The following is a 15,933-nucleotide window of genomic DNA, read 5'->3' on the forward strand; positions in this document are numbered from 1 at the left end:
TTGTGGGGAAAGTCCATTTGGACTAATGAGAGGCAGGTTTCCTTATTGCAAAATTAATCCAGTATGGATGGGCAGAAGTAAAAAATACACGTGGGATTGTACAAACGTTAGGGAAAACATATACAAATCACAAAATAAGAATAAGATGTATTTCAACACTAGACATGATACTAAAAATGTTGATGTGAAAGTGGGTCAATTAGTGAGAGTTAAAAATTCAAAAAAATTTGGAAAACTACAATCACGTTTTTCTGATCCAAGGACTGTCACCAAGGTGATGAGGAATACGGTGATGCTAGATGATGGCACCATTCATCACATGAGTCGTATTGCATTGGCTAGACTTTCTGACTCAGAAAACAATTCCAACAAAGGAAGTATGGGTCTCAATTTCTGGTGGTGGAGTCCTTTATCTTGCGCTGATCCTAGCATCAGTCAGAATGACAATGGAGGAAGGGAATCTGGTAATATAGATTTGGACCTTGGTATCTCAGTGAGTCCTAACGCACAGGATTCCTCGCCTCCAGGGTCCACAGCAAAGTCAGATATTGGAAATGGGATTCTTCCAGTGTCCACCAAATGTGGTAGAAAAATTGTTGCACCTAAATTTTTACAGGATTTTGTTTGTGACTAGGAATATGTATTTATTGTAGTCGTTTCTTGCAATGTTATTTTGTTTTAAAAAAATAAATACTTTTTGTTATTTAGTAAGGGAGATGTGTAGTAATGTACTTGTTTGCATATTCTGTACTGAGCATTAGAACTGTATTTCTATAATGTATTACATCATTTAGAGTGTTGGTGTGTAGAACCTTAGAATGATAGAGGAGAGCTGAAGTCTTCGTGTATGTAGCAGCACCCTTTTTATCTCCGTGCTTATTTTGAAATAAAGAAGACTTAAGAGATAACTAACTTCGTGTGGATTCTTACTACACCCTCCTCCCCCCCCACCCCCCAATCATACCCCGAGACACTTGCTTTGTGACACACGGGCCTGCTCTGCCAGAAAACATCTTCGTGGGCCGCAGCTGCAAGCGCAGGTAATGAGAAAGGTTTCCCCTCATTTACGGATCTAATCAGGAGATGCTTTCCTGGTCCCTGGGGAGGCTGCCAGCGCCATGTGTTTGGGGGGCGATCAGTTCCCATTCACAGCACAGCCTCCCTCTCCTTTTTAGGTCGAGCCTACAGCAGCGCATGTGCTGTTGCTCGACTTTTAGTAAGGGGCTTTTCAAAGTCCTACCCACAAGCGTTTCCTAACCTAAAGCTTGCGTGCATGTGCGCGTGAACGCGCGCAGCCGCCATCTGCCATGCTTATCTCATTAAGCCTTGCTCTGCTTGCACTACCCCCTCACTCCCCCCTCCTTTCTCCCCCCGCCCTTCTCGTCTGACCGCGTCACTTTTGCAGCTGCGCGGCCAATGCTTGTTCTTAAGTGGTACTCGGCTATTTTTTTGTGTGCAAAGCTGCCTTGTGTGAGCTTTTTGCCATATTGTCTATAAGAAGCCTAGTTCTTTCCGTTATGTATTGTGCCTGAATTGTTTTACTTCAAGGTTTGTTAAAGTGCTCCTGCACCAATAGTATTAGGACGATTTTCATTTGAATTAGAGTAAATATATTATAAACAGTCAGTAACTGTCCATCACAGATTCCCATCCCTAAATTGAGCCATAAAACATTTGGTGTAAATCTATTAGTGGCGGTGTCATTTAATTGATTTTCATTACATCTGTCCACTGAATTTAGCTTCCCCAACCACGTAGTCCTCCCTTGAGGTTTTAAAAAAAAAAAAAAGATATGAATTTTCGGACCTGCACTTCAGACCATCATTTTACCTCTTTATTCTTGAAGATTGAAAGTTCTACTTTGTTTACTTGCGAACACGGACAGCTTTAATAGTTTTACATGATTTAAATACTAAAACTACCCCACTCCTTCATCTCAGGATGAAATGTAATTACTCCTGTGCCGGCTCATCTGGTGCTCCAACCTCACCATTATTTTTTTCGATATTTCCTTTCATGTTTTTTTCCTTTTTTAAAGGGTCCGATAATGGCAATTTGCTGCCGGGTCACTGCTTTCTAAATAATACGCAGTTGCGCTACCTGATATATTTTTTCATTTACCTTTCCATCTGGGTGTTTGTCATCTTGGAACGGAAAATGAAAAATGGCTGCTACACCATCATGACATACACTCACATAAGTGATGCATGCACACGTATAGATAATCACTCATTTTTTAAAAAAAATTCTACTGTCTCTTTTCTGCATTGCCAAAGCAAAAAGCAAGACCTATTGGCTATTCTAATGTTATTTCAAAAACGTGGCTTTTCAAATAATTGTAATTGGTCTACTCTGCTCCCTCTGTTTTTTTTTATGTTCCTGAAGCCCAACAAGTTAACACTAGTGGTTCAGTATAAAACACGATGACAAACTTCCAATCACTCAAGTAGTTTATTGCAGTACTTTTAGGTGATTTCCGCTGTCAGTGGCATTATTTGCAATGTTTAAAGTTGCATTTGCTAGCAAGATTTTCAAGCATGTGGCCCAGTGACTGTGCTTTTTTAAAGAAGAGCAGTGGCTCTTTTGAGGAAGAGTAGTCGAAATGTATTTCATATGCTGAAAGTTTGCCTTCATGTCGAGAAGGACGATTGCCTCTGCTTCTAAATAATGAACATTTTTTGTCGGTTCTTGAGAGAAATAAGTGAAACCTTTTTTCATCTCTTAAAGAATTTAGATTATCGCCGTTCTAGTTTATTTTTAATATTGCATTGTAATCTAGAGTGCTAAACATAGTTGTCTCTGCGGGCATTTATGTCCACCAATCACCATTCAGCTATCACTAAGAAAGATTATTGCTTATTTCAGATATTTTTCTTGAAGTGTTTTTCCTCCGCTTGTGACATTAGCTATTTGACGCATGGACAGCAGTTTTTAAAAGAACTGTTATGAGTTGAAGCTGGTCTTCAAAGCAACTCATTTTAATCAGTATGCTCCATTTTCATTTTTGCTTTTTTGAGGTTTTCTAAACTATATATTTGCATCTTTTACTATATTTTTTGTTTTCCTAAGCAAGTGCTTTCTGCTTTGCAATATCCATATAGTTATCAGTCCGTAAAATGTATTGGGTTAGAAAAAAGCATTTTGGTTCCCTTTCTTGAAGGAACAGTAAGTGTTCAGTATGGCTCTACAATGGTGGATAACATTAGGTAATCTATTGCAATTTCCTCTTGTGATATCCCCCAGTTTGCTAGTCCAGGCGTGATAGCATGCAACATTGTCACAGATCGGATTCTTACAGCTCTTTAGTTTAGGTGGTTGTATCCCAAACATTAGCCTTTTCTAGAGTTATTTCAGAGTGAGCAGGTAGATATACTTAACCAATATATCAGGTCAAACAACCTATAAGATGTAGAGAGCGGATCCCTTTCTGGTCATGAACCAATCAAACCAACCTTTTGTGCAAATAACTTGGCAAGGTCTACATGAAAGCTCGTTGCATAATGTAATTCAACCCAGATATTATCACACGAGCAGGAATCGCCATAATCTCGCTGTATACAGGGAACACATTAGGACTGACAAGGACTGCCGGTTCGATCCTGCTATCTACCTGTTGAAAAGATTTCACTTCCAAACTTAAAATATATTTTCTTATTTGTGAAGATATACGCTTGAGCACCTAGTGCGTACATTGGCTCACTGTTCTATTTTATTTTATTTTGGATTGTTCGTACATTATTCCATTTCACTTTGAGCCGCAAGGATGATTACTATTGAAGCTTCCACCACTATCCTGATTAGAACTAGGAATCACTCTTGATCCATGCCCCCCTCTTCTTATCTAGATTGAGTTAATCCCTATAAGTTATATCATTCTTGCGGGAATTCTTTGCAATATATATCAAGTCGAGTATTTAAATATAACTTTTTGTGTTTTATTGATGCATAGCACCCATGAGACCACTTTTAACTCTACATACAGTCAACTTATCTACGCACAACCTATTAAAGTTTTTTTGGGAAACCTTTTCGTAAAATACTCTACAGACATATGTAACTAGGTGAGTGAAACCACCAATAGATTATATGCAGTGATTTCTATGAGAGAGTTGTCTCTATTGCGTTTCAGCATTCCTATGTTTATTTTTATTGGCACTTTAATAAATTTGAAGAAAGGGCCAAGATAATTCGTATTTGTATTTTGTCTGAATAGTGTTTTGGCAAGGTATTTGTAATTTTATTGCCTTCAAGACATGCATTTCACCAGTAACATGAATAAATGATGTGCAGTTATAATTTTGTCAACTGTTTAGTTCAAATCCAAAGATTTCAATTCCAAAATGAAAATACGTTTATTTATTTTCAGTCCTGAAGAAGCGGTGTAGTCTGCCGTGAAACATGGGTTGGCTGAAAGTTGTCAGATTGGCTCAACACAATAGTGATACTAAGTTATATTTATTTTGTAACCATGGATGTTTGCTATTTGTTTTAAGACCAGAATGAATGTATAATTTAATGATAGGAATATATAGTTTATACATAAGATTTCTATATTTCAAATGAAAGGAATGAACCGTACTGATATACTTTGGATTATTCTATGCACCCAACAAATATTGTTACTATTGTCTTAATTTATCAGCCAGATAGTGCAACTGGCATTTGTTGTGGCAGCTAGCGCAGGGCCTGCTCATCTTTTTGCCATACATCTCTATTAGAACTTGGTTTAGTGCAGTGGCTCCTCTAATACACAGACTGTAAAGTTACCAAATAACAAACCTTCAGAGTCCGCACTAGCTTCTGCCTAGAGGCCTTATCCAAAATCAGACACTCCTCACTGAACAAAAACTCTTTAGTCTAGCTGTAGACAGCAGATTGTATTAATCACTTGAGTGGCACCCTGCTCTTGGCATAGTTGATTTTATAGGCATTTTCTGAAAATTCTGATAATCTTCCTTTTCACCCATTTGCATAAAATGCTTAATTTACTATTGGTGATTCTTTTTTGAGTTCTCTTTATTCGGAAAATAAAACACTTAACGTTTTTTTTCTTTCTGGCAAGTACACTGACTTGATTGTGAAATAGATTGTGTTTGTGGATCAGCAGATACAGCAAAGAGTGGTGGATGTCAGTGTTATCTTCAGTTTAAGCTAATGTAGTGAATGTTCATTTGTAGCCTATCATATGTCAAAAGTCGGTAATTGGTGAATGATATTTCATGACTAAAATTCAAAGTAGCAGTAAAGAAAAATATACTGTAGTTCCCAGAGTATGTAAATCCATTATTAACAAAGTTATATGGGTGGAAAGTGCAAAGACAATAAAAGGGTAGTATAAGAAGAAGGAAAATTGTCTTTGCCTAAATCAGAGAGATTTGTATCTCCGTCATTGTCCAGTACCTTGACCTGACAACTAACTGATCAAAGTGTGGTTTCTTCGCATAGTAAACAAGCATTGGCATAGCCAATAGGTCTTGCTTTTGGGAGCTTATAAATATTTAGTTATGCAGCATAATATCCTCGGTACAACAACATTAACTGTTGCATAGTTAAACACTTATAAGGTCCCAAAGGCGAGACCTATCGACTATGCCAATGCTTGTTGTTTCTGGTGCTGGTTCACTTATCGTGTGCCAGGGTGTTGGATGGCTAATTTTTTCCAGTGTGCGGACTGTTTGGTGGAGTCTGGACTAGGGGCGGTGTGGGTCTCAAGGCTACAGTGCTGAAGCAGGCATTTGGCTTCAGCTGCACGCAGGTACTCCGATTTCCTTCCGCTCATTGTCGTGTGCTGCCTGGCATCTCGTTCTTCTTGCCTTTCGTTGTGCACACAAGGACGTTATAGGGAGGTACACAGCGTCACAAAGCACAGCGAGTGTGTGTCCACTCAGGTCGTTGCCCCCCAGTTTGCTGCTATTTTGCTTTGTGATGCATGTGGTGGCGCTATCTTTACTTTTTATCAGTGCAGTGACTCAGGGAGGCTGTGTTGTAGGATGCGCATGGGAAACTCTGGCACCATTGAGGTGTTTTGCACTTTTTTCCCCTCAAGATTAATATAGCGTGAACTCGACCCAAAGGTCTTGGAGCGCTTTACATGAGCACCAGTTAGGTTAGACAAGGACACATTCATGTTTTTTTGGCAGGGGGGCATGGGGACGTAAAGTGATTTGCCCAGAATCACAGGATGTTGAGCCGACAAGGAAGCTCGAACCTGGTCCCCTCTGCTCCAAAGTCGGCTGCTTTGACCGTTATGCCACACCTTCTCCTTTGCACTTGAAATGTAATTGGGGCCACATTTTAATTAACACCAGGAGGTTGTAGTGCAAAAACAATCTTTAAAATGGTTTCAGTTACAATCGTGACCAATATATGCGCAATAGGGAGCAGTTAATAGTTTGTGTTTGACAAGATTTGCCTCTGATATTGTTTTTCTGTTTTTTGCACTTTTATATAGTGCGAGCCAGATTCTAAGGAGCGCTTTACATTAGCACCAGTTACATGGGGTCACAGTCCGTTTTTAAGCACGGGGAGACTGGGGGATTTGGCCAGAATAACAGAATACATGCTCGGTCACAACGATCGGCCCGGGAAACATTCCATCGCAGAGTCATGCAAAGGTCTGAAGGTTTAGAAAGCATATCCGCTTAAGGTGCTCTGCTTTTGGCTGATTAGTAGAGGCGGAGCGCAGCCAGAGGTAAACTGGAAGGGGATATATGCAAATAAACTAGTTATGGATGAACATAAAAGCAAGTTGCTACAAAGCAGGACTGAAGTGTTCTCACTGGTGAGCTTGTTTGTTTTACTGTTGCGCACAACGTCTAAAGTCGGGAATTTGCTTGCTTTATGAGGCTTCAATCAGCCGGAGTTTCCCTTACACATAACGTGCAAAGCATTTGAGGTGAATAATAAATGCATATATGACAACAGACGCAATGGGAGCTGGGGCTGCAGCAAGAGTGAGTGAAGAGTAGTGTTTTGTCATTTAGGGCATGTGCACTCCGAAAGTGGCAGCTTGCATTATTCTTTTAAATATATTGCCGAGTGCCACCCGCTCTTGTACATAGGTTCCGTAAACTGCCTTTTTCTCGGGTCAACGTTGGATTTGACATTCAGCACGGAGAGTGCTGGCAAGAAGTGGGCTGCAGGGACACTGCACAAATGTGGCATTCTCTCAAAAAACAGCAAAATAATCACATATTGTACGGTAGCAGAGAGGTGTGAAGGAGAAAATTAAACAAAAAATGCAAACTAATAATAAGCAATAGTTACACTTTTTAACATTTCTTGTTTCATATCGGCTTTTAAAAAAGAAAAAATCAACTTGTACGATTATTCGAAGATGTTAAGAGTGTGTGTGCATGCCAGTGGGGGATAATGTACTGCATTGCTAAACATTTATAAGGTCCCAAAGGCGAGACCTATTGGCTATGCCAATGCTTGTTTTAAAGGGTTACAACGTTTGTTTCCTTTCTCTCCCTTTGTCATGCCACAGTGGGACCTTTACTTGGTCCTTCAAGTCCTCCTGTGCATTCACTTGGAGCCCTTTCACAACTGCCACTTAGGGATTCTCACCCTCAAGACAGTGTTCCCTGTTGCCATTGCATCGGTATGGTTCGTTGAGTGAGCTTCAAGCTCTGTGTCAACCCATCATACACAATTGTTTTCCCCAGACAAACTAGTTGTGTGGACACAAGCATCCTTCTTACCAAAGGTTGTGACGCTGGACCACAGATGTCAAACCATTATCCTGCTGGCGTTCCACGCTCCACCTCACTCCTCTAAGAAGGAGGAGAAACTTCATTGCTTGGACCCCATGATAACGCTGAGCTTCTATTTAGAGCAAACCAAAGAACACCGAGTGGACTATCAGCTCTTTGTTGGGTTACGTAAGGCAAAAAAGGCAATGCAGAAAAGCAGTCTTACACAGTATCGTGCTCTTCATTAAGATCTCATACATATTGGCTAAAATGCAGCCTTCGGAAGGACTGCATGCTCATTCTACCAGGGAAATGCTGCTACCTCTGCATTAGCATGCGGAGTTCCTGTCCTAGACATTTTCCTAAAGGCTACGCGAGCATCCCTCATTACATTCCCAAAGCAATATTGTCTGGGCAATTCGGTGCAACAGGAAGGGCATTTTGCCTCCTCGATTCTGCAGGACTTTCGGGTTTGAGTCCATTCACAGACCCATCTCCAAATAGGTACTGCTTTGCTGTTCATTCAAAAGGTAAGGAATCTGTGACTAGCAGTCTCTATCAGTAGAACTAGTTATTTACTTTTGGTAATGCTCTTTCTGTTAGAGAGACTATCTAGCTACAGATTACTCATCGACCCTCCCAGTTCTGTGACTGGACTCTATCCTTTCAGAAGATCCCAAGTCTAGCAGTTTGCACACTGGTCACACCAATTTGCAATTGGGGCCCTGTGTTTGGGATGTGGATACTCTAGGAAGTAACTGATGTCAGCATGTGGGAGTGACATCTATGTCGTCTCAACATGTAATTTCCGCAGCGAAAAGGCGTCTGTGCGGATCCGCACTGCACCACCTACTGGCACACGGTGGTACTGCTGATCCAGGTCCAGTCTGCCACCTGGGGATTATTCAAAAGGTGAAGAATCTGCGGGTAGATAGTCTTTACTAGAGAGACTGTTACAAAAGGTAACTTGTTTTTCTTGTACACTGTAAAAATGTGTTGAAGGTTACACGCAAAAAAAGTATGTATAGTGGTTAGCTTCTGAGTGTTTCATGATCATTTTTTGCCACTGCAAACTTGAGAACTTACAAAAACAAACGGGCTGTTGGTAATTTGTAAAAGAGATGACTAGCTTGGTGTACATGACAAAAGTAAAATCAGCAAATGTATGAGGAAAAAGTAATTATCTTTGCTGGTGATTTGTTTTCAGAATTATTTGACTTGAATATTTTGTGGATGCACATTATTGTTACTCCTATAATTAACCCCCCAATTAATCTTTGCGCCCTATAGTCTCAAAAGAATGACGAAAATGGAAACTGCTCTGGGGAAAATATTGAATTTCCAACAACAAATTTGTACGAGCTGGAGAGTCGTGTGTTAACTGACCACTGGTCAATACCATACAAGCGAGAAGAGTCACTGGGGAAGTGCCTGATTGCAGCTGCCTACTTAGCAAAACTCGGTAAGATTTTCATAGCAAAAAATTTAACTAGTTGATAATTCAATCACATTTTTTTTTCACAGTAACTACGTGTTATAAGCTTTTTATCAATTTATTTGTATATACATCTAAACCTTTTTTCATACCTACATCTTTTTTGTTAATTAGTATATCTTGAATCCACTGCTTTAAATGTGGAACAACATTTGAATGTCTTTTTATTTTACTGTTGAATTTCGCTCTGATAATTGATCGTGAAATCATGAAAAGCCTTGATGCTGGTATGCAAAGGGTTTTGCTGTCTTAACCAACATTAACAATACCATTAGGTCTGTTCATATGAATGAAAGTACCTTTTGTCTCATTGATGTTTTAGACACTCCGTAAGTAATCAAACATGTACTCTGTCACTTGTTTGCACTGAAGCATCCATTCAGCAATTCACTGAATCATTCTTGCTTTCACCCTCTTGACATTACTACTATGAAACACAGACTCCACAATGTATGCAAGACAAATAGAAAGACAACCAGTGGAAAAATTAAACATGCTGCCTTGTAAACACGGAGGGCATATACTTGCAATAAGAAAACCAAACACAGCATCTGGTGTCCATCTTGTAATTGTCTTGTGCATAGTCTATTGTTGATTTAAAGTTCCAGCATGGCTGCCACATTTACAGCAAATGTGATGGTCATTTTGGAAGGTAAAACAAATATATACTATGAACAACAGCATTCCATAATAGTCTCTTGGTTTAGAGGAAGAGGCCATGTGGGATGTGGCACACTTCACATGAAATGAGCGGCCAGCAGCCTGTTAGCATTGCCTAGGAAGCTAAGGTATCCTTTTAAGAAAAATATGATATAAAAGGAGGAGAAGCAAAGAATTGAAAATGAAATTATACAAGGAGAAAATTGAAAGCAGCTAGCCCTCACACTGAAGTGCACTCTTTTTCAGGTGGATGTGCATATGTGATCAGAAAATGTCTTCATTGACAGGACAAGAGTCAATGACTGATATGGACTGAACCATTACCATGTACAGTATGCTGTCGTGGATTGAAGCGGAGTATAAACCAACACTGACTAATGTGAGAAGAGTGCAGACCCAAAGGCTATCTATTTATCTGGCTATATCTCTCTCTCTCTGTGTGTGTGTGTGTGTGTGTGTGTGTGTGTGTGTGTGTGTGTGTGTGTGTATACATATGTGTATTCTCTCTCTCTGTCTCTGTCTCTCTCTCTGTCTCTGTCTCTCTCTCTCCTTTATCATTCGTCTGATCTAACTCGCACCCCCGTAGTGCACTGCTGATGACATCACTCATGACATAATCTACAGCTCAGATAACTAGAACTGCTGGGTTTGTACGAGTGCAATATCACCCTAACTATAACATCCCTGTAACATTTGTTTTTTTTCAGTGAATTTCTAAGGTTTTTTTAAATTCTATTTTCTAACTATAACGTCCCTGTAACCTTTGTTTTTTTTCAGTGAATGTCTATGATTTTGGGATTTTTGCATAAAGTGAAAACATATATGCACACATACTGCACTATTTTACACACTGGGGGTTTCTTACAGTATTCTGTAAAGTTCTGTTTTGTAGAGAGTGTCTATAAAAACCATCTGTAAAACCTATTAAATAATTTTCGCGTGAAGACTGAGATCGCGATGACATTGGTAATAGCGATTTCCCCCAGACACCACACAAAAGCAGGAATTAATTAGCCACCACCACATAATAAAATTATAACTATATAATTAATTCTACCCATCACAGTAGCTAACTCTCTATATAAATAACTCTATAAAAACATTTATCAATATCTCTATAACAATGCAAATTAATGATTCACTTATTTCCACACAAAGTCCAAGGCACCATCTCCCTTGTCTGTCCAAACTCGATTATGTCAATAGCCTCTACCACGGATCACCTTTAACGACCATGAAAAGACTACAACGGATTCAGAACTCTGCTGTCAGACTTCTCTTGCATATCAAACCGCGAGACCACATCTCACCTTCCGTGAAAGCCCTGCATTGGTTACCGGTTGCCAGAAGATCCACGTTCAAGCTACTTTCTATCACCCACAAAGCAATACATGGAATGGGACCGCTCTTCATCAGGAATAAAATCACCAAACACATTGAACAAAGGAACCTCCGCTCTAAAGGGGCATCTCGCCTCAAGATCCCAAGATACAAGGAAAAAACCATAGGTGGCACATACTTCTCTTCAAGCAGCAAAACTATGGAACTCTTTACCCCCCAACATAAGATCCACCGACAACCACCTTATCTTCAGAAAACTACTCAAGAATTGGCTCTTCCCCACATAAGCATCATACGCAAACAGACATTTACAGCATATCCCACTGTATATAAGCATTTATTTTCACTATAGATATGTACCTATCTTTGTGTATTGCTCTGTATAAACATGTAGAATAATTGTTAAAATAAACAAAAAATTGGTCTACATGTACTTGCTTCCCTTGTGCATCTATGTACCTCCATGTACTTGGATCTGTGGGTCTGTTACTTTTCTCCTGAAAAAGCATATCCAATGCACTGCCCTATTTCTCATCCTGTGCCTCTATCAATATCTTTAATCTACTTATACTTACCTCCTTTATGCATCTATATACTTACAGTGTACTTATGGATCTATATATTTATCACTTTCCTCTAATGTAGCATTTCCAATGCACTACCCTATTTCTCAGCCTATACTTCGCTCAATATATCTTCTAGCCCAACTTTCTGACTCATCTCAAACTTCTTTCTACTACTCTTTCCAATGCACTACCCTATCTCTCACCCTATACATCTATCAAACATCCTCTACATCCACCCTCCCCTTTATCCCAAACCACTACTAGGATCCCCAAAATAACCCTTTCTAGGCTCTCTCCTACTCTACCCCTCCTGGCAACATCGGACACATCTTTTACTATACCGATCCCCAAAAGCAAACCGTTCTAAACTCGTCCCTCTGACTGTTCCCTTCCAAAAACCCTTTTTACTCATCCAAAAGCTTCCTATTGCTATGACCCAAAAAAAATAAATCCTTCACTCCTCTATCCCTCCACTATCCTTTTCAATCAAAATAACAGACTAACATGTTCACTTCTCAAATTCCATGTTCCACTATACTAATTCACCACTAATCCTTTATGGGTTCCAGAGTAGCGTGCTCCTCGCCAATAAAACGTTTAAACACCCCATCAGGGTTACAAGCGCTATATAAATACAAACCTCTTTCCCTCTTCTATCCCGCCACCTACCCTTCTCTATCCAAGTAACTGAATAACATATCCACAACTAAAATTACTTCATATTTCACTATACTAATTTTCAACACTAATCCTTTATGGGTTCCAGAGTAGCGTGCTACTCTCCAGAAAAGCACTTCAACACCCATCAGGGGTAACAAGTGCTATATGAATGCAAACCTTACTTCCCCTTCTATCTCTCCGCTATCCTTCTCACTCCAAATAACTGACTAATATCCACCACTCAAATTACTTTCATGTTTTACCATACTAATTCACCACTAATCCTTTATGGGTTTCCGGAGTAGCATGCTTCATCACCCCATCAGGGCTAAAAAGCGCTATATAAATACCTTTTTTCCTCTTCTATCCTTCTGCTATCCTTATGAATCCAAATAATTTACTAACTTATCCACCACTTAAAATTTACCTGCATGTTTCACTGCACTAATTCAACACTAATCCTCTATGGGTCACGGAGTAGCCTGCTACTTGCCGAAAAAGTGAATCGACGCCTCGTCAGGGGTAGTAAGCGCTATGCAAATACAATATAATATATTTTTTAGGTCTCGCCTAGGCAGCGCGCATGTGCTGCTCTAGGAGATGACCTTTAGAAATCGGTCTGCTCCTTTGCACACTTGTGCTTGTGCTGGCATCCACCTTGCGGGAGCAATCAGCGGCGCGCGTGCTAATTGAAAACATGGCTCTCGCACCACCGCTGCTCGCTCCCGCAAGGCGGAGGCCAGCACGGGTGCTTCAAACAGCTGCTGCTGGTTTATCTCTGGTTCTTGCTGTCACTCTCTTTCCCGCCTGTCACTGCCTCTCTCGCTTCGGTTTCGCTATTTCCCGCTTTCTCTCTCCCTCCTGCCTCCTTTTTTCTCTCTCTCTCTCTCTGTGTTACTCACATATGCTCTCATTTCCGCCGTGTCTGGACTTCGCGCGTGCTCTCCCCTGCTTACGTTGTTCCCTCTCCTCGCCCTGCCGCACAGCTCCTGGTCACTCCGGTTCTTCCAGCGGCCCGGTCACTGCCTCTCTCGCTTCGGTTTCACTATTTCCCGCTGTCTCTCTCCCTCTTTTTTTCTTTCTCGCGCTGTCTGTCTTTCGTGCGTGGACTCTCCTGCTTACGTTGTTCCCTCTCCTGCTTACGTTGTTCCCTCTCCTGCTTACGTTGTTCCCTCTCCTGCTTACGTTGTTCCCTCTCCTGCTTACGTTGTTCCCTCTCCTGCTTACGTTGTTCCCTCTCCTCACCCCGCCGCACAGCTCTTGGTCACTCCGGCTCTTCCAGCGTCCCTGTCTCTGCTCTGCCCGACTGTTCTGAGTGACAGCCGTGTCACCGCATGCTCCCTGGACCGCTGCTTCACAGCCCTGCGCACAGGGTCCCTCGGGGCGTGACACGGCTCGTAATGGCACAGGTTGTCCAAGCACTAAACATGCTCGCGGAATTCAGGAATAAATTGACAGGGAATCAATTCGCTTGTTTAAGACAAGAGGAACGTCCTCTTTTTCTTTGAGGGGCTGCTCGCGACCCAGCGAGAAAGAGAAACCAGGAAATAAATAACAGCTGAGAGTTAAAGATAGCGTGCCCCTAAAGCAAGCAGTCGCTCAAAATTGTTAAAGGCAGGCCCCTTCCTCCCATTCAAATAATGTATACATATATATATCTTGCAAGATCAGCCAAGCTGCAAATACAAAATTATATTACAAATCATGGCCGGAACCTAGACTAATCCACTGCAATTAATCCATTTTGTCCGGAGATCATTTTTGTGTTTCTCGCCCGGTATCCGCTGACTGCCTTCATGCTGAGCACTCACTTTCAGACGCATGTATATTGTTCAGTTTGCTTTTTGGACCGCCCTGAGAAGCGGGCCCTGAGGTAGTATGGAAAATAACGCAAGACTGCTTGTCATCAGCCACCTTCCTAGCATATGTGCACGCTTCCACAGCAAATGAGCGGTTCCTTTTAATTAAATTGCACCATTTAACTTCAGGCGCATTTATTTTTATCCCCGTCGGATATGTATCCGAGTTGCTAGGTGTAACAATCAATTCCTGCAGTGTTATGAAGAATTGCCTTCAATCACCAGACCAGCCATCCTAGTAAAGTGATTACAGCCTTATTGCGCCAAAGGCTGCCTTTCAAATGTGCTCATAGAGGCAGGGGTGTTTAATATGCCTCAGGGTTATAATAAGACTCTGTTTAACAGCGCAGGCCTGTCTTAAGCGTGGACTTATATGGAGATAAACAGACGCTCCCACTATCCCCGCCCATCGCTGAACAGCTTTCATATTAAAATAACCCGGAGCTGATTTCATAATTTGCGTCTAGTGGCGCTATTTTTCTTATCTCTGCTACATTTTCAGGGGTGTTGTTTTGTCTAATTTTTGAAGAGCAAATGCATTGTTGGCTCTGATTTGTATTGGCAAACAATTACTTTTTTGGTGTTTTGTTGGTAAAAAGAGTTACCTTTCGGCTTACAAATAATGAACTGTGGGCGAGTTGTATATAGACACATGTTCTCATTCCCTAAACTGCTGCATTGCATGCCCCGATACTATGACACATATCGTTTTGATTCCTGTTTATTCAGGATAACGAGTACCATTTCCGGACCTGCACCGTACTAATAATACATGGTGACTTATGTTTTCTGCTATAACGATATATAAGGTAACAAAAATGCTTAACGCTTTTTTTTTATAACTTTGCAACATGCTGCACAACAGCCACACTACTCTACAACATAGCTTAAATACACTGGCAAAGCCAATAGCTCTGACTAAACACTTATAAGATCCAAAAGGCGAGACCTATTGGCTATGCCAAAGCTTGTTTATAATTCCACCAATTCTCGCAACAAATTTTGGACATATAACTTCTGTCACTAGCAACTCAATCTCCACCCTAAGAACCCCCAGCAGTGAAGGGGACTTCATCCCCCAACCGAGAGCGCGCCAGGAGGCATGTTTGCAGATTGGTGGACTAAGGGGGCATGACCTGGTATCAGAACTCAGCAATCCTCCTCTGTGGGACTTACTGGAGGTATAAGGAGCAGTAGTTGGCCCCAAAGGATGTGCAAAGGACGTTCACATGAGGCATCCAGAACCAAAATCCTTCTATACAAGGTCATCTGTAAGATATCATGTAACAACATATTTTACTGCAGGCTTTAACACAGTGCAATAAGAATCCACACTTAAAAGCTATCTGCTTCTACATATGTGTAACATAGTAAATATTTCAGACCTACCATCTTTGCTGTAACTTATCGTAATAAGCATATCAAATCTTTGACATCTGATCTTCCTTTTCCCAGCCTCATAATCAGGCCTATAGTTGGTTTTATTGGCTGGTCACCATAACTAACTCAGGCCTTCTTTATTGAGTTTACGCTTTGTCATTAGGCACCCATCAGGCATACAGTCATAAAATTACTAAACTATACAACGCAATGAAAGATACTCTCTCTCCTATCAGGGTCTAACAAGGAGTGCAGCTCTTCTTTAGCCATGGCTTGTC

The 15,933-nt window shown here is 40.9% G+C and overlaps 1 protein-coding gene across 4 annotated transcripts in view; it reads left to right on the top strand.

Moving 5' to 3' along the window:
* The window catches only part of USP24 (ubiquitin specific peptidase 24), a 2,082,369-nt gene that overhangs the window by 110,843 nt on the left and 1,955,593 nt on the right, over positions 1-15,933 (top strand). For all 4 annotated transcript variants that reach the window (XM_085602520.1, XM_085602518.1, XM_085602517.1 and 1 more), the window contains exon 2: positions 8,985-9,156. In XM_085602520.1, the coding sequence (XP_085458646.1) occupies positions 8,985-9,156 (172 nt within the window). The remainder of the gene's footprint in view (positions 1-8,984; positions 9,157-15,933) is intronic.

This window comes from Triturus cristatus, chromosome 4_2 (genome assembly GCF_964204655.1).
Source record: "Triturus cristatus chromosome 4_2, aTriCri1.1, whole genome shotgun sequence".
NCBI classification, from domain to species: Eukaryota; Metazoa; Chordata; class Amphibia; order Caudata; family Salamandridae; genus Triturus; species Triturus cristatus.